The sequence below is a fragment of the Cibotium barometz genome, chromosome 34, assembly GCF_041138505.1.
Source record: "Cibotium barometz isolate CiBa-2024 chromosome 34, ASM4113850v1, whole genome shotgun sequence".
Lineage (NCBI taxonomy): Eukaryota > Viridiplantae > Streptophyta > Polypodiopsida > Cyatheales > Cibotiaceae > Cibotium > Cibotium barometz.
This window is the reverse complement of record NC_141079.1, coordinates 34,207,775-34,226,428: the sequence shown is the minus strand read 5'-3', so window position 1 is coordinate 34,226,428 and position 18,654 is coordinate 34,207,775. Positions and strand designations below refer to the sequence as shown.

Sequence of the window (18,654 nt, the reverse complement as noted above, 5' to 3'; positions counted from 1 at the left end):
TGTTGAGCCACCTATTCCGTGATCACATCCTCCATATTGCCACTATCAAACAAGATGACTCCTCTCTAGCCACCTATGTAACCAAAGGTCTTGAGCAACTCATCGCTCTCATACTCGAGGTCATGGGTGCCCGTCTACTTATCTTCAAGCTCCCGATAGCTAACAATGACACCAACTGTGGAACAGTGAGCTGAACAACTAGAGGAGTCCTAGGGGGTTTGTGTGAAAGCATGGTTCACCATTGAAGCTGTAGAGACAAGGGTTGTGGTCTCAACATGGGGCTTTCTTAGGCCCTAGAAGTATGTCCTATTGTATGACAATAGAAGCATCGCCCCTCCTTTTTATACTAGGTTTTCTCATCCTGGCTAAGCTTACCTCCAATCTTGCCTGCATGTGCTTTTCTAGTCTGGAGTAAGTTTCCGAGTGTTTGTCAAGTTCTTGGATCCACAGGCTCCCGTGCTCTATCATGGGGTAGACCCTATTTGGTTACGGCCCTTGCCACCTGCAATAGCTGCCTTGGGCAATGTGGGCTCGGAAGTCTTGAGCTTTCCACCGTTATACTTCATTTTGGCACTTTGCGCAAGCACAAGTGACCGTTCGAAGGCCGGCGGTTAAACATACGCACATCCCATTGGATCTGCATGTCTAAACCATAACGGAATTGCCTTCTCTTGTCCTCCTCAGATTTGCTCAACTATAAAGCCAAGTGAGTGACTTCATTGGCAAAGGTTGCACGTTTTGGCGCAATCTCATGAACTCGTCCTCAAGCCTCTCAAGTTAACGAGGTAGTAAAACCGCTTCTTGAGGTCGGTGTGACGAACTAGTCTTATACATAAGCGGCAATTCCAAAATGGGAATTGGCCTGGACTGGTGATGGTAAGCTGAGAGGACTGTTGATGGCAAGGATCTTTAAGTAGTGATTCTATGTGTCGGCTGAGCTCCAATAGGAAGAGTCCAAGGCACCTCTGATCTAGGTACTCCATGATCTGGGTACTCCATGATCTGAGATAAGGGTCCAAAGCCCTCTCTAAATAGACAGTGAAATCTCCCTCTTATCTCATAGTAAACTAGGCACAAGCAAACATAGTGCTCCTCGGACTCAACCCCCATTTGACAGAGTCTACATGTCCTATCCTCTCTGGGCAAGTCTCTATCCTCAATCTATGGGATGATACCCTAAGCTGGCCAATGGCTATCATTATAGCAAGGAACCGTCTCCACCGGAGGTCTATGAGCTCATATGGGGTAGGGTGAGGAGGCGTGTCTTCTTCTTCCGACACCTTCTATGACATCCTCTAGATCCATGCACTATGCAAATAATGAGACACATGCATATTACGAGGAAAGAGTTCCATGTTAGTGTGTAAATTGTCGAGGCACTCATCGATGGGCAAACACATTAGCAAAAGCAATGCCATATGGGTGGTTGCAGGATCAGGGTACCCAGTTTTGTCCACTCAGGCATCCTATAAACAGTAAAAAACTGGCATTTGTTTACCTTTAGTGGCCAATCTCTCCTAGCTAATGAAGGAATTTCCTTTCAAGTTCTTTTGTTGGAAAATCACATGCAAAGTTGGGACTATAGTTGCATAATCTGATTAAGCATTAGATAGCCGAAGGTCCTCATTTCCTTAGGTACAAAGTTAATGTATACACCATGTCCCAAATTTGGACCGATCTCATAAAATGCTATAGTACAGTAAAGACAATACACACTGTTAGGTTCCAAATACCGTAGCAGGGCCCCCACCACATATGGCGTACTTTAGAACGACTAACTGCTGGTTGTAAATAACCAGGACTGAACTGACCTTGGTGACCTTCACTTGGCTGAGGTGACTCAGCCTGAAAACGACGCTTGATCTTCACTGCCCACCTTGCCCTTGGCTCTGATTGGCTGTCTAGGCCCTTGAACCTTGGCATTTGTTGCAAAGAATATAAGATAATTTATGCAAGGGACTGAATGGTTGTATATATATCCTACTCGTGCTTCAGCTGGTTTCTGGGACTGCTGTCGGTGAGTTTTGCATGCTCACAACTTGTAGAATTTAGCCCATATATGTGCTGCTGGCCGACAAGCAGCCGGCGGACCGGGCCGGCTGACTGGACAGTTGGCTGGCCTAGCCCCCATGCCCATATGCAAGATCTTGCCCCTTTTTAGGTAGATCGTGATCCTTGGTTGGCTCTTCCAAGCCTATGTCTCCTAACACTGGACTTGTGCTCGTGCATCTGGCTGGAAACCTAATAAATGCCTAGTACAGCTCTACATCATTCCAGCGGGACAATGCACACCTGATCATGACCTCTACAGTGGATCCCTGGCTGACTTGCATAGGTTATTGAATGCCTGGGATGACACTACCTCATCAATAAAATGTATATATTTGCACATAGGATATTGCAATTTCAGCAGAACTAAGTACAAGATGGAGCAATTTGGGATAGGGTGAAATCGATTGGCTTCTTTGGGATACACGAAATATTCTTGAAGGCCATTGGAACTGCCATGCCAAGTATTTCAGCCCATACATAGCATCGACCAAATACTCTTACAACTTTAACCCTCTTTATGGATTAAGTACCACCGCTTATGAACACATTAAAAATTGAATGCCTGGCATGACAATGCACATACGGTATTGAATGCCTGTCATGACACTACCTCATCCATAAAATGTATGTATTTGCCCATAGGATATTGTGATTTCAGCAGAACTTAGCACAAGATGGAGCAATTCGCTAAGGCTGAAATCAATTGGCTTCTTTGGGATACATCAAATATCCTTGAAGGGCATTGGAACTGCCATTCAGCCCATACATGGCATCCACCAAATACTCTTACAATCTTAACCCTCTGTATGGATTAAATGCCACCACTTATGAATCACATTAAGAATTGAATGCCTGGCATGACACTACCTCATCAATAAAGTGTATGTATTTGCACATAGGGTATTGAATGCCTGGCATGACACTACCTCTTCAATAAAATGTACATATTTGCACATAGGGCCCATTTGCCATCGTCGCCATCCAATCGGGAGGCATTATTCCAGAACCAGCACCTACTTGTTAACATCATTCACACCACCTTTGCTGCTTTTCTAAAGCGAGAGGGAGTCTCTGTCTCTAAGGAATTCTGCTATGTACACGACACGCGCCAAAAAGCATGTCATTTTCAGCCTCACTTCAACCCAACACACGAAGCACCTTCATAGTTATCATTGGAACATCGTTTGATTCTTCCAACTATGTAACCTCTCCATATAGGTCACATGAACCATCCTTATCCACATCTAACACGAGACTTGTAATTATCTCCTATTCCACAACATATCTTAACTGTCTTTTTGTTGTACTTACTCTTTCACGACTTTCTGTATGCCTTCTATGACTGACAGTAAACTCACGTGTTAACCTCGATCCATGCCATTCTGGGTCTCTTCTGAACAACTGCACATTTCCACAGATTTTCAATTTTTCCTGCATCCACCGACATGTAAGCTTCTGCATAGATGTTGGACATGAGCACATACCATGAAGCATCATAAGGATCAGAATAAACAAGCTCCTCAAAGCATCGGGTTCCTAGCTTTTTGTTTACATGGGTTCTACAACTAGAAAGCAAAGATGTCCATAAAATAATATCTGGGGGCATTGGCATGGTTTGAAGTAAGTCTATGGCCTCACACAAGCATCCTGCTCGAGCGAGAAGATCACTCATGCAGCTATAGTGCTTTAGACCAGGTGAGAGCGCATGGTCGATCATCATTAAACTAAAGTACTTGAGTCCTTCTACCAGCAGTCCAGCATGACTGCAAGCAGCTAGAACGCTGGTGAAGATGAACTCACCTGGCTCCAAGCCTTGCTGCTGCATATTCTCAAAGCACCGCTCCACCTGCCTACACTGGCCATTAAGAACGAAGCCTGCCATCATTACACCCCATGAAATCATATCTCGAGTCCATAACTTAGTGAACACGTTGCAAGCCTCCTGCATGCTTCCACACTTCGCATACATATCGATAAGGGTGTTGCCCAGTAGCACATCCGATTCAAACCCATCTTCGATGATCTGTTCATAGACCAGCCGGCCTTCTTCAAGGGCTCCCATGGTGCCACATGCTTGTAAGGTGCATAACAATACTGCCTTATTTGGCTTTACATGCTCCAGCTGCATTTTCTTGTAGAGGTCTAGAGCTCTAAGCCCATCGCTTTGCAGAGTATAGCCTGCTATTAAGGCACCCCACGACACCACGTTTTTATCAGAGAAACTGTCAAACACTTTTTGTGCCTCATCAATGCTCCCACATTTGGCATACACATCAACAAGTGTGTTCCAAATGACATTGGTAAGAAGTCCACTTCTGATAACCCTGTCATGTATGAGCCTACTTTGCTTCATAGCTCCTATACTGCTGCATGCCTTCAGTGCGCATGAAAACACCACCGCATTTGGCTGTATATCATGCAGCTGCATTTTTTCAAAGAGCTTGAGAGCGGAATGGCCCTTCCCTTGTGTAACATACCCAGCAATCATGGCTCCCCATGAAACACTGTTACGTTTTGGCAATCCATCAAAAACATTGCGAGCCTCTTTGAGGCTCCCACATTTTGCATACATGTCGACAAGGGTGTTCCCAATGACTCCATCTAGCTCCAATTCATTTCTAATCAACTCATCATGTATGCACCTCCCATGCTTGACTGCTTTCATGCTTTTCGAAACTTTCAAGATGCACAAATATATGCCATTACTTGGCTTTAAGCCCTCCTGCTGTACCTTCTCAAAAAGCTCAAGTGCCTTACTCCCAGAATCATGGTTGGAGTATGCTGCAATCATGGCATCCCATGAATCTATGTTTTTGTTTGGAAGATTCTCAAACAAATTGTTCACCTCTTCTAAACCCCCGCATTTGGCATACATGTCAATCAGTGCATTCGTGATAACCACATCAGATTGCATTCCGACCTCGACAATCTGGTGGTGTATCAAGTTGCCTTGCAAAAGTGCTTCTAGACTACCACATGCTTTCAAAGCAAACAAAAATATGATCTTATCTGGCTTTATAACCTTCAGCTGCATCTCCTCGTAAAGTTTAAGGGCAAGGAGATCATGGCCATGTTGCACATATCCTGCAATCATGGCACCTCCTGACACCTCATCACGATCCAATATAGTGTTGAACACAATGTATGCACCTTTAAAGTCCCCACACTTGGCATACATGTCAATCAGACTGTTCCCAACAGCTTTGTCTGATTCTAGACAGCTTCTGATTATCCTATCATGTATCAGTTGGCCATGCTTTAAGGCGCCAATACCACCACAAGCTTTTAGGATGTAAACGAACGTGACTCTGTCAGGTTGCAATGCCACCTTCTGCATCTCTTCAAACAACTCCAGAACCTGAATACCATAGCCATTCTCAGCATACCCTGCAATCAATGAACACCATAACACTACATCTGGATTCAGTAAGGTATCAAACACTTTGTGTGCCTCTTGTAGGCTTCCACATTTGGCATACATATCAACAAGCATGCTCCCCAACTGCTTGTCCAATTTGAGTTCGTTTTTGGCTATATCATCATGTATCCACCTGCCGTGGTCTAAAGAGGAGGCAATTGTGCACGCTTTGAGTGCAGACAAATAGACGACTTTGCTTGGCTTTACAGCTGCTTGATGCATTTCCTCAAAAAGCTCCAAAGCAAGCAAACCATGCTCATGCTGAACATACCCTGCAACCATCGCACCCCATGACACGATATCTCGATCCGGCAAACCATCAAAAACTCTTTTCGCCTCCTCTAAGCTCCCAGACTTTGCATACATGTCTATAAGGGTGTTTTCGATAATCAGGTCCCAACTAAGCCCATCTCTAATGATGTGATCATGTACAAGCCTGCCATGCCAAACTGCTCCTGTGGCACCGCATGCCTTTAAGATGCACAAAAACGTGACTATATTTCGCTTGACGCCAGTGTTTTGCATGCTACAATACAAATCAAATGCACCCTCAACATGCCCGAGCTTTGCATGGGCGGAGATGATGGCATTCCATGTATATGCATCCGGTTTTCTAACTTTATGGAAGGCTTCATTGGCATTCACCAGGCTACCACATGAGGTGAACATGCGGATAAGGTGGTTACCCAAAATGGTAATGGTATCCAACCCACTCTTAGCAAGGACAGATTGGACTTGCCTACCAGCTACCAAATCTTTCCTTTTTGAGCACCTCTGCATTAGGTCCAAAACCATGTTATGTGGTATGGAGACCCCTTGCTGGTCCATGAGGCCCACTGCATGGAGTGCCTTGTCCATCCTTTCCACTTCAAGAAACCTTGCTTAAATCCACAAAAGGTGCCAATGATCCACCAGAATTGGCCATCCTCTCTGTAAACAAAAAGAGCTTCATAAAACGATTGTAGATGTCAGTACCGGTGTTCACAAAAAACTCTCTCAAATACCCAGTTTTACATGATTATATGAATAAATGCATATGTATGTACACATGCCTACGTACGTACATGTGTATGTACTTATATACAAACACACAGATATATGCATTTACATGCATAGTCACGTACATACATATATAGATACACGCATACATACAAACACAGATATATACTCAAATAAATATTTCAAGAGTAAACCTGTGGCTGAATTTTCAATTTTATTTATAATGGAAGATTTTGTATGATGCAGCTGATCGAAAGGTACTGTTTAGTACCTGATTTTATAACTCATGATGGTTTTGAACAGAAACGTGTGAGGCATTGTCGGCCCAACAAAGCTCCATCTCTCCATTCAACCGAACAGATTTACCACGAAGCTGGTTGAAAATGCATTTGACATGTTAGTGGGGTTGGTGGAATCTGTTCCAATCCAAAGCATGGCTTGATATTTTAGGGTTTCATCTCTCTCTCTCTCTCTCTCTCTCTCTCTCTCTCTCTCTTACACAGACATATTGTATCAGTTCCACCAATTGTTGTAACCTTTTTGGTCTCATAGGTCATTTTGGCCTTTTGAAGACGTTAATATATCATTTCATTTCATTTCTCTCTCTCTCTCTCTCTCTCTCTCTCTCTCTCTCTCTCTCTCTCTCTCTCTTTTTCGTGAAATGGTGTTTTATATTATATGTAAAAATGTACATCAGCCACATGGCTCACACAAAACCTATGGCCCCAAAAAAACCCCCACAAAAGATCCTCTAAAGGATCATGACCATGTAAACCTGTACACTAATAAGAAAGCCTCCTAGCCAAATAAGCATCCCAGATAAAAGCATCAAAGATGAGCCAGCCGAGCCGCCGTAGACCATAACGAAATAACATCTGCATCCAGTAGCTGAGCTGAGAGAAGAGAAGAAAACTGCCAAAGCAGCAAACCGCGGATACGTAGAATGTGCCCATGTATTCCAGACAAGGAATCAAAGATGAACCCATTCCGTGTAGTCCAAATATGCCAAAGTCCTGTCCATCTAAGGAAATGGAATATCACAAGGTGACTGTCCGAAGTAATGACTTGAGGACAAATCCCAAATATCCACTGATGAGCCGAAACAGTAGACCTCTCTACTACCTCCCAAACGCGAGAGACAAAAGACCAAATCTGACGGGCCACTGGACAACTCATGAACAGATGCATAACTGTTTCAGTGCATGTCGTGCAGAAGAAGCAAGAGGCCAATGTAATTTTACAATGGCTGAGCTGATCCCGTGGTGGTTACCCTCCCACCAACATCCTCCAAATGAAAACCTTACCTTGGTAAGGGAGTTTAGACTGCCAACCACGCATAAGAGTTTTCTGCCACCATGATTTAGACTTGTGCAATCCCCACACCTTATTGGCCTTGGCTGAAACCCAATCTTTCTCTGATACGAGCTTATGATAGACCTGGTTAGCTGAAAGTGATATCAAGTCACCAGATTTACATAGTGCCCAATCAAGCCAAGGCTGATCTGTAGATGGCCGAGGCAATGGAGTAAAAGGCTCAACTGCATGCATGATGTCAACCCATAGTGGCTGAAATGTCCGAGGAACCCTAAAGTGCTGCCGAATACGACGAAACGAATATGGCCTGTCACGACCAGGTATCACAGCATCTCGGATTCTAACCAAGCCTAACCTGACCATGCAGTTGAGTCGTATGCGTGAAGCATCTCTGTCTGGCCAAACAATGACACGCGACTCCACAAATGTTTCGAACTGCAAAGAGTTCAAAAGTAAACTTTCATGACCAGGATCCCACCGAGCCAATAGTAGAACTTCATGCCAAGAAAGGAGAATATGCGATAAAATGTGAGATGAGCGAATACGGACAGGATGAGCCGCATTCACAATGTCCCACCATGAAGCCTGCACACGTGTCCGTCCATGTGACAATCTCTCCAACTCAATCAAGTCACGAGCCATGAATACCCAAGGCTGCTCCTGCAAACACATATCCTGAAAAAGCGCCCACCTACGCGCCACCATATGCAAGCGGACATCCAGTAAAGCAGCCCCACCCATTCTTTTGGGCGTCATAATGTGATTCCAAGCTATCCATGTTTGACCCATAATATTTCCTTGCCTCTTCCACAGCATAAACCGAATGGGAGCAACCAAACGGAGAAGAGATTTGTGTGTCCAAGGTAGCAAAGGCAAAAAATAGGAAATCATGCTAAGCATAATAACCTAAGCTACCTTAACCCTCACGTGCATAGGCCACCCTTGAGCCTTCCAATACACAAATTTATCCGAGATCCGAGCAGAAATCCAAGCAAGAAGCGCTTGGGGGTCCACATCCACACCCACCGGATACCCAAGATGACGAACAATGTCTCCTGTATGCACCACACGGCCTTGCCACCCTAATGCCTCAAGATCAAATTCCGTGCATACAATGAGGGCTGATTTTGTTGAATTTATTTTCAGCCCAGAAGCCAATGCAAAATTATTCCAAGCTTCCATTGCTCGATCTATATTTGCTTTTTCGGCCCTGAGAAACATAAAAGTGTCATCCGCAAGGGCTTGAGCAACCAATTGCTTGCCATGGGGGAGATGCAAACCAACCACTTCACCATGCGATGCCATAGCATCTAGGCGAGATAACATAGGATGAGTGGCAATGGCAAAGGGCTAAGAGGACAGCCCTGCCGGAGAGAACGGGTGAGAGAAATACCATCCGAAAGTCCTCCATTGAGCATAATCCGCGTGATAGAGCCAGAGCCAAGTAAATGCACCAGATTAGCCATTTTGGGACCAAAGCCCATGGCTGTCATTAACTGAGAAAGGAAAGACCAGCTGACATGATCAAAAGCTTTTTCAAGATCCAGCTGCACCATCACAATCTCTTGCTTCTTTGCCTTGGCATAATCCACTCCAATTTGAACATTAAGAATATTATGCAAAATATTCCTGCCATGCACAAATCCATATTGATATGGATGAATAAGAGTAGGAAGCACCTTCTGCAAGCGATTGGCAAAAATCTTTGTAAAGATTTTATACATAATACCCATAAGTGAGATCGGGCATCATTGAGCCAAAGAAGTAGGCGAAGGGACTTTGGGCAACAAACGAAGTATGCCCAACTTCCAATCGGCAGGCATATATCCCTCATCCCAAACCCTTTGACAAATAAGCGTCAAAGGCTCTGCAAGCTGATCAACATATTTTCGAAAAAACTCATTTGTCAAACCATCCCAACCAGGGCTCTTTCCCTAGGAAGTTTGGAGAGAACAGCTTCCACTTCCCCTTGAGTAACAGGAGCATCAAGCTAAACCGCCACATCAGGGTCAACTTGATATCGTACTTTAGCAAACAATGACTCCCTTGCAGCCAAGACAGCCGGCGAGACATCCTCTCGAGGGACAAGCAAATCTTCATAAAACCTGATGCAATGCTGAATAACCTCAGAAGGTTGAGTAACAAGGTTGCCTTGGGTCCATCAGCCTAAATATATTCTCACGCATATGTTTTTGATGCAACTTATCATAGAAGCGATGAGATTGACAGTTAGCATCCCGCAAAGCATCAAGACGTGCAAGTAGTTTAAAGCGAACATATTGTGCTTCCTGCACCCTAGACAGCTCCTTTTTCAGCCATTCTATGGCATCCACAACTTCAGCATCCATAGAGTCAGTAAACATGAACGCCTGCAAGCCCTTTAAAAGCGACTCAAGAAGAGCCACATGCTGTTTTTGTATAGAGGCATTAGCAAGACCATAATGCCGCACTAATTTCTGAGTGTTGGTAAGGAACACTGGCAAAGCATGATAATCAGCCATGGACACTCTTGTGGAGAAATGTCGTATCAACTGACGCATATAAACATCAAAAACTTCATGCTCCAAAAAAGTGTGATTTAAGCGCAAAGGCAAGCGTCCCAACAAGCCTTTATATGCATCCACAGGATGATAGACCATTTCAAACACAAGCGGCCAATGATCAGAGAAAACCTGTTGCTCATAGTAAGAACCTCTGGCAAAAATAGATCTTGATGTAAAATATACATCCTATCCAATCTAGCATAAGTGCCCCGAAACTGTTGTGAGGCATAAGTGTAATCCCTTTCATCTGGATGCAACCAAGACCACATGTCTTGTTTTAGCGACCTTGCTGCAAAAGCTTCCCACGCCATTCTCTCCGGGCCATCCATTACAGAATAAGGCAACGTGGCTTGCTCCCTGGAGACACACATATTAAAGTCTCCCATCACAAAGCCAGGATGAGAGATTGAAAGAGCACACAAGTCATTCCACAGCAAACGGCGTGCACGAGCATTATTTGGAGCATACACCCCTAACAACCATAAAGGCGTATCATCCCAAACAATCTGTATCACAAGAAATCTTCCATGAACGTCTTGAATCACAAGAGAAGGCTGAAACTGCGAACGAACAGCAAACATAACACCTGACTGCGAAGCAGGATGTCCGCTGTAGAAAACATGAAACCCCTTATATACATAGGCTTTGCCAGCCAACTTATGCTGCTTATGTTCAACTGCACACAAAACATCCCAACCATGACAAAAAGCTGTACGCCAAAGCCTGAACTCCTTTTGGCGCGAAGAAATACCCTTTACATTCCATTGTACAATTTTCATAAGCCTTCCCAGAAAAGGAATCAACAAGGCCAACATTTGAAACAGTGGCCAGCAAATGTATCCCACCTCAATTCATACATTAAAGGTTGCAGCCCAGCCATATTGACACGCAAATGTGTCGGCCTAGGTCTCCCAGTATCCCACAACATGCATAGACGATTTTGGTTTCTAGATGTCATTCGAGGTACCACCAAGACATCACCGATACCTCGCATGAGACCTGGTAAAACACGCCAAAACATTGGTGGGAATTGTTTCACTTCAACCCAGACTGGGTAAGCCTGGCGCAACATATCTTGGTACTCTGCCATAGGCTTCCACGAAACCACATGAACCAACTCCCCATCCAAAAAGAGTGGCACCTGCTCCAAGACTGCCCTACGGGCTTCCGAAGTGCGAAAAAGTATTTCATAAAAGCCTCTCGGACCATCATAAATCTCCTCAAGTGCCTCAGGCGACACCAAGCGGCCCAACCATGCTCTAAGACGAGGCAACAACGGAATACGTCCAGTAAAGAAGAAGATAGCAGCACGATCATGAAAATCTGCTAGCTGTTGTAGCAACAAAGGAGTCTCCATGCATACATCAGCCACACCACCATTATCTACTGCAGCCATTTGCACGCTATTTGCCTTCACATATTCTTGCAGAAGCTCACCAGTGATCTGCAGCAAACGTGCAAACTCCGGAGAAGGTACCTGAGAACTTTCCTCTGCATTCTCTCCAACATTCACCGGAGTGTAGCTTGCATCAACATCAAGCCTTTGGTTTTTGTTGCTCCGAGGCATCTGAAGCATAACCCACATCCTTCTCGATCATCTCCTCAACAAGATCCATGTTAAGGCTATTGGCAGCCATGCCACCAACAACAGCAGCCGGGTCATTCGAATCCATGTACAAAAAGCAAAGAAAACCCGTTCTCTCAAACCCTAATTTAGCACCTGAAAACCCTAATTCAGCACCTGCAAACCCTTGAATAGTTGCTTGAACCCTTTGCTGCTCCTTGAGAAAACCTGCAAACTTGATTTTTTTTTTATTTTTTTTATTTTTAATCTTCTTCCACTGCTGCCTGAAACCCTAGAGCCGGAAACCCTGTTTCTATTCGAGGAAGACCATAGGAGCCGTCTTGGAAAGTTGTCTGCTAGCAGCTACGTATTCCATCAAACAGCATCTCCATGGATCTGCTTCTGGCTCGTCAGCGTGTCACGACCCTGTGTTTTTCTCTGGCCAGTATGCAAGTGTGCACGGGGACATGGTGGACAGGTATGCAGGTGTGCATGGGGACATGGTGGACAGTGTGAATGGCATCAGATTGGAGTCAAAAATAAAAATAAACCCATGTGTGGACAACCCCAAGTGTGAAGGGGGCCAAGTGATTAAAGTCTTCTCTCATAACCCATGGGGACAAAGGGTTTTGGGGAGGGACTGATGACCCCTGGATCGAAGCCATTTTTAGCAATTTTTAGGGTTTAAATAGGGTCAATTGTGGTTATTTTAGGTGCATTTCCATGGTATTTGAAAGCATGTGTGTGTGGAATGTCATGGTATTTGCATGCATCATGATTGTCGATGTTGTCCATTGGTGTATGCACATTGCATGGGAATGGTGACGATTAACATTGTTTTGTACATAAAGAGGAGGTTGTATGTAAGTGGGTAGAGAGAAGAGAGAGATCGAGGGGGAGAGAACGAGGGTTAGTATGATGAGTTTCGAGCTCAAGCTTTGAGGATGGTTAGGTGGGAACGCAAGTTTGGAGACCTTAATGTGGTTACAAATGAAAAGTTTCAAATTAAAAATGGAAGGGTGGGTAGTTTTAGCACCCGTTGGTACCCGCCAACCTCTTGAGAGCATATAAGAGAAAGAGAGAGGGAGCGTTTCTTTCTCTGGCTAACGTGAAGAACAGGAGGAGGAGGAGGAGGAGGAGGTAAGCCTGTTTGTTTGTTGTTGTTAATGTATGTGTGTGATGTTGGGTGTTGGACTCACACACTCACACACACAAACCTGCACATTAGGGTTAGGTGCAGGGTAGAGAAGCTCACACAAAGAAATGAGAGAGAGAGAGAGAGAGCCAAAAGTGTGGTATCCACAAAATGCAAGTCAACCCTTGCATGTGTGCCACATCCATATAATATAGAAGTACAAAATATTATATGTTAGAGTGTCCTTTCACACTTGATGTCCAAGGGGAAAAACCACATGGGAAAAATTGCCCTTGGTTAAGCCCTGTTCACACATAGCACTACCATAAGTGAGCATATGCCTACAAATCCCCCCTGTAGTGAAAGTGTGAACCTGTACAAGGTAGCAGATCACTCTCTGTATGAGAGTAAGCCCAAAGCTTTGCGGAAAGCTTCAAACTTTTCTCGAGGTAAAGCCTTTGTGAATAGATCTGCAACATTATCCTGTGTAGGGCAATAAGATAAACTGATCTCCCCTGCATGTAGCCTCTCTCTGACATAGTGATAATGAATCTCTATGTGCTTGGTACGTGCATGAAATACTGGATTTCGTGCCACGGCCATAGCACTCTGGCTATCAGTGAGAATGGTGGTGGGTGGCTGCTGACACTCACGAAGATCAGCCAATAGTCTCCTTAACCATACACAATCTACTGTAGCTGTAAAGACTGCCCTGTACTCAGCCTCACAAGTAGATGTAGCAACAGTGGGTTGCTTTTTACTTAACCAAGATATGCATGAGCTGCCAAGAAAAAAACAATTCCCACTGGTGGATTGCCTGGTATCGTAATCACCAGCCCAATCTGAATCACTGTATGCATAAAGCTGCAAGCTGCCCCTCATGGGATAGAACAAACCAAGATCCAGGGTACCCTTAAGATAACGAAAAATGCGTTTGACTGCTTGCCAATGCTTTGTGCCTGGGCTGTGCATGAATTTGCTTAACAAAGACACCCCAAAAGATATGTCTGGCCTCGTGTTACACAAGTAAATGAGGCATCCCACTGCCTGGCTATAAAGGCCGGCCTCAAAAGGCTCTCCAATATCATGCATAGTAAGCCGTACACCTGATTCTACTGGAGTAGAAATGGGCTTACATTCATCCATGTGAAACCTTTTTAGCAAACTTTTTATGTACTTAGTTTGCTGCATAACAATGCCATCATCTGTATGCATAAACTGTATCCCGAGATAGTAGTGTAAAGGCCCCAAATCTGACATATCAAATTCAGCTTTCAAATCAGCTTTGAAATCTGAAATTTGTGCTTTGCTTGTACCTGTAATGAGCATGTCATCTACATACAAGATGACTATGAGAATTTGCTTGTACCTGTAATGAGCATGTCATCTACATACAAGATGACTATGAGAATATCGGCATCGGTTTTCTTCACATACAATGTGCTTTCAGCTGGACTATTCTCATAACCTTGGCTGGTTAGATGAGCATGTATCTTATCATACCAAGCTCTTGGAGCTTGCTTTAACCCATACAATGCTTTGTGCAACCTGCATACTTTATGTTCCTCACCAGGAACTACAAAACCAATGGGCTGATTTACATATACTTCCTCCTGTAAATCCCCATTCAAGAATGCAGTTTTGATATCCAACTGATGCACTTTCCATCCTTTATGGGCAGCCAATGCAATCACTGATCTTATTGTGGTTATTCTCGAAGTAGGAGCAAAAGTCTCTTCATAATCTATTCCCTTTTTCTGGGAGTAGCCTTTAGCCACAAGTCTTGCTTTGTACCTGTCAATAGTACCATCAGACTTTCTTTTGACTTTGTACACCCACTTTGTGCCAATTACATGCTTGCCTTTAGGCAATTCCACAAGATCCCATGTATTATTTTTCATGATAGAAGAAATTTCAGCTTGCATAGCTTGCAACCAATGCTCATTTTCATGTGCTTCTTCATAAGAAGAAGGCTCTTCTGAATCAAAGAGACCACCCATTGCGAATGCAGACTCCCCACGATGTACATTCAAGGCATGGCTGGAACTAGCCCTTGTTCTACCTGTGAGTGGAGCTGCAAGTTTGCTTTCTTGCAAAGTTTTCAGCAACCATCTTGGCACTGACTTGGCTGTGTCTATGGCTGTTTGCTCTTCCCTGACAAGATCTTCCACTTCTTCCACAGAAGGGGGCTGAATGGCTGGCTGGTCCACATGTTCTACATGTGGATTTTCTTGTGTAGGGGCTGGCTGATCTGAATCCCCCCTAATTGCAATGGGTAAAAGTCCATCAAACATGTCCTGTATGCCTGTATCATTGCTTTTATACAAGCTGACCATGGGCTGTTCTGAATTTTCAGCAAATACTACATCTCTACTCACAAAAATCCTTCGTGTAGTTGGATTATAAAGACGGTATCCTTTGCTTTCATTGCTGTAGCCCACAAAAATGCATTTAATTGCTTTGTCATCAAGCTTTGTTCGGAGTTGTTCTGGCACATGTGCATATGCCAAACACCCAAATGTACGCATATAATCCACTGTTGGCTTTCGGCTATACCAAGCCTCAAATGGTGTTATGGTTTTCAAAGCTTTTGTTGGACACCTGTTCAACACATGAGTTGCACACATTATAGCTTCCATCCAGAATTTGTGAGGCAACTTTTGTGCTTTCACCATGCATCTTGCCATCTCCATGAGAGATCTATTTTTCCTCTCAGCTACACCATTCTGCTGCGGTGTATAAGGCACAGTACATTGGTGTTTGATGCCCTTTTGAAGCATATAATCTTTGAACGAATTTGACATGTATTCTCCACCTCTATCTGAGCGGAGTGTTTGGACTTTACATGCACACATATTTTCAGCCATTGCTACAAAGTGTCGGAAGCATGTAAACACATCTTCTTTTGCTTTCAAAGGGTAAGCCCAAGCAAACCTGGAGTAGTCATCAATGAATGTGACAAAGTAAAGATGCCCCCCTATGGATAGTGTCCGCATTGGACCACATACATCACTATGTATGAGCTGTAATTTTCTTTCAGCTCTAACAGCTCCATCTTTGGGGAATGGTTTCCGTTGCATCTTTCCCAAAATACACCCCTCACATACATGTCTTGGTGGAGACTGAAGAGGCGGCATATTATCAACCATATGATGCTTCTGCAAAAGCATCAAACTCTGAAAATTTACATGCCCAAAACGAGCATGCCATAGCTCTGCATCATGCATAGCAGGAGTGTGGACAGCCACTGTATTTGCATCATAAGTGCGCTTGTCATAGCTGTCCAGCTTATACAAGCCTTTGTATCGTGTTCCAGAAGTGACTATTTCATAACCCTTTGATGGGCCTTTTACCAAACACTTTCCATCTTCAAATTCAACCTTTAAACCTTGGTCGTTTATGGCTGAGACGGAGAGCAGATTTTTCTTTATCCCTGGAACATACAATACATTTTTCATACATATATTGGCACCATTGGCTGCAATAAGTATGACATTACCAATTCCCTTTACTGGATATGTGGTATGATCTGCACATGATACAGTGCGGTCATTTGAAGCATAAACCAAGTGCTGAAATACATCTTTGCATGAAGTGATGTGGCTCGAAGCACCACTATCAAAATACCATGATGCATTCTGTCTGTCAGATGCAATGCAATACATATCAGTGTCTGAAGCACCTGGTGTGTCACTAGTGCATGTGACCAAAAAAGTGTACTCTTCTTGGATTACATTAGCTGATTGCTGTGCTTTGTCATCCGAAGAGTCTGCTACTGCATTGCCTGCTTCTTTCTTTTTCTCTTTTGCAATCCTTTTCCTACATTCACTGATGTAGTGTCCAGGCTTATGGCAGTAGTGACATTTGCCCTTCTTTTTGGGCTTGTTTGCATCCCCTTTGTCAGACTTTTCACCACTAGAAGAGGGCTGTCCATGACCAGCCTTGTTAGACTGTTGTCCCTTATGCTTAAAGCTCTTTGCTTTACCCTTGTCCTTGGCTGTAAATGCCTTTTCTCCACCACGGTTGCTCGATATGTTTGCTCTTGTTTGCTCTTCCTGCAAGAGTAAACCCACGAGCTCTTCAAAAGTAACGGGATCACCACCTCCTCTCATTGAGAGGTTGAGAGAGGTGTGAAAACCCAAGTAGGAAGGCGGTAAAGAATGTAGAGTGTTGGTGACCATCTGTCTGTCTGGGATAACCTCATCAATGTTGAGCAATTGTTCCTGCAAATCTTTCACTTTGGTGAGATGATCTGCCATGGAGTCACCCTCATCCATAGAAAGAAGATCCAATTGCCTCTTCAAGTAGGCAACTCTTGCCTCGTTGCGTACCTGATACATTGCTTCCAATGTGTCCCATGCAAGCTTCGATGTCTTGCATGAACGAATGTGCGGAATAATAGTCCTTTTCACTGAAAGGGCTATCAATGACATGGCCTGTGCATCTCTAGAGTCCCATCTCTTCTGCTCTTGTGTGGGAGCAGGATCTACATCAGGAGCTCTTTGAGCACCTCCCCTTTGAGGCGTGGCTGGCTGAATGGTATGTGGGCGTGTGTCATCACCACACACGATGCCCCAAAGCCCTTTGGCTACCAGCAAATTACGGATCATAAAACTCCAGAGGGAGTAGTTAGATCCATCCAGCTTGTCCTCCTGGGTGAGCACACCAAATACATCCGTAGCATTCTGTGCCATGTCAACAAAGTATAGCTGCAAGCAAACCAAGCACCAATGTGCACTGCCAGGCAACCAAATGTCCTGCGCAAATGTATGCCTGCAAACCAAAGCAAGTGTAAACCTACACCAAATTGTCCAATTACACTCAATGTGTATACATACGCGACAAATCGCAGCTGTAATGCCCAATTACATGCTCCAATCAGAAAATCCCCAATTTTTATGCACTCCAATCGCTTCAATGTGCATGTAATTGGCCAATTTTCAGAAAAGCCCCAAATTTCTGCAAATGTAAGAGCTTCAATTTGCCAATTTTGACCTCAATTTTGAAAACCCCCAAATTTCTGCAAATAAGAGAGGTTCAATTTGCTGATTTTGACCTCAATTTCAAAAACCCCCAAATTGCAGGCAAAGCAAAATGCCCAATTTTTTCAATTTGTCCTGAAATTGATAAATTCCCCAATTTGCCTGAATCCACCACCTGCAATCTGTAAAATCTTCCTTGGTTTTCTTTGTTTATTTTTTTTTTCTGTTTGCTGAAACAAAGTTACCTGGGCAGCAATGATGCACAGCCAGGGAAGTTGAAGCACGGAAGTACAGTCGAGAAGAGACCTGGGAGTCGGTGCAGGTGGAGACTCAACGAGCTCCAGGCGGGTATCTGCAGCCGGATGGAGACTGTGGAGGGAGTTGTTGGCAGGTAGACTCTTCTGTCGACGGGCAGCAGCCAGGTGGAAGCGAGGCGAATGGCAGGTGAAGGCGTTGGAGTCGGACAAGAGGAGGCCAGTGCTGGAGTCAGGCGGGCGTTGAAGACGGAGTCACTTGCGATGAGCTAGGCGAAGGCGGCGAACAAAGACCACGAGGCAGTCGTGGGTAGCGCTGGGAGCGAACAGAGTTGTTGATGCGCTGGCGTCGAACAAAGGCCACGGGGTAGCGCGCACGGAGGCCGGAGCAAA

At 44.3% G+C, this 18,654-nt stretch overlaps 1 protein-coding gene across 8 annotated transcripts in view; it reads right to left on the bottom strand.

Moving 5' to 3' along the window:
• Positions 1-2,365: 2,365 nt before the first annotated feature.
• Positions 2,366-18,654, bottom strand: part of LOC147618950 (pentatricopeptide repeat-containing protein At5g27110-like) — a 52,736-nt gene continuing 36,447 nt past the window's right edge. For 2 of the 8 annotated variants that reach the window (XM_086774145.1, XM_086774147.1), the window contains 2 exons: positions 6,741-6,885; positions 2,366-6,416 (listed from right to left, as the gene is read on the bottom strand). In XM_086774145.1, the coding sequence (XP_086630271.1) occupies positions 3,407-6,328 (2,922 nt within the window). In that variant the 5' untranslated portion in view covers positions 6,329-6,416; positions 6,741-6,885 and the 3' untranslated portion in view covers positions 2,366-3,406. The remainder of the gene's footprint in view (positions 6,417-6,740; positions 6,886-18,654) is intronic. The other 6 variants (XM_086774149.1, XM_086774152.1, XM_086774146.1 and 3 more) reach the window with 3 other exon arrangements.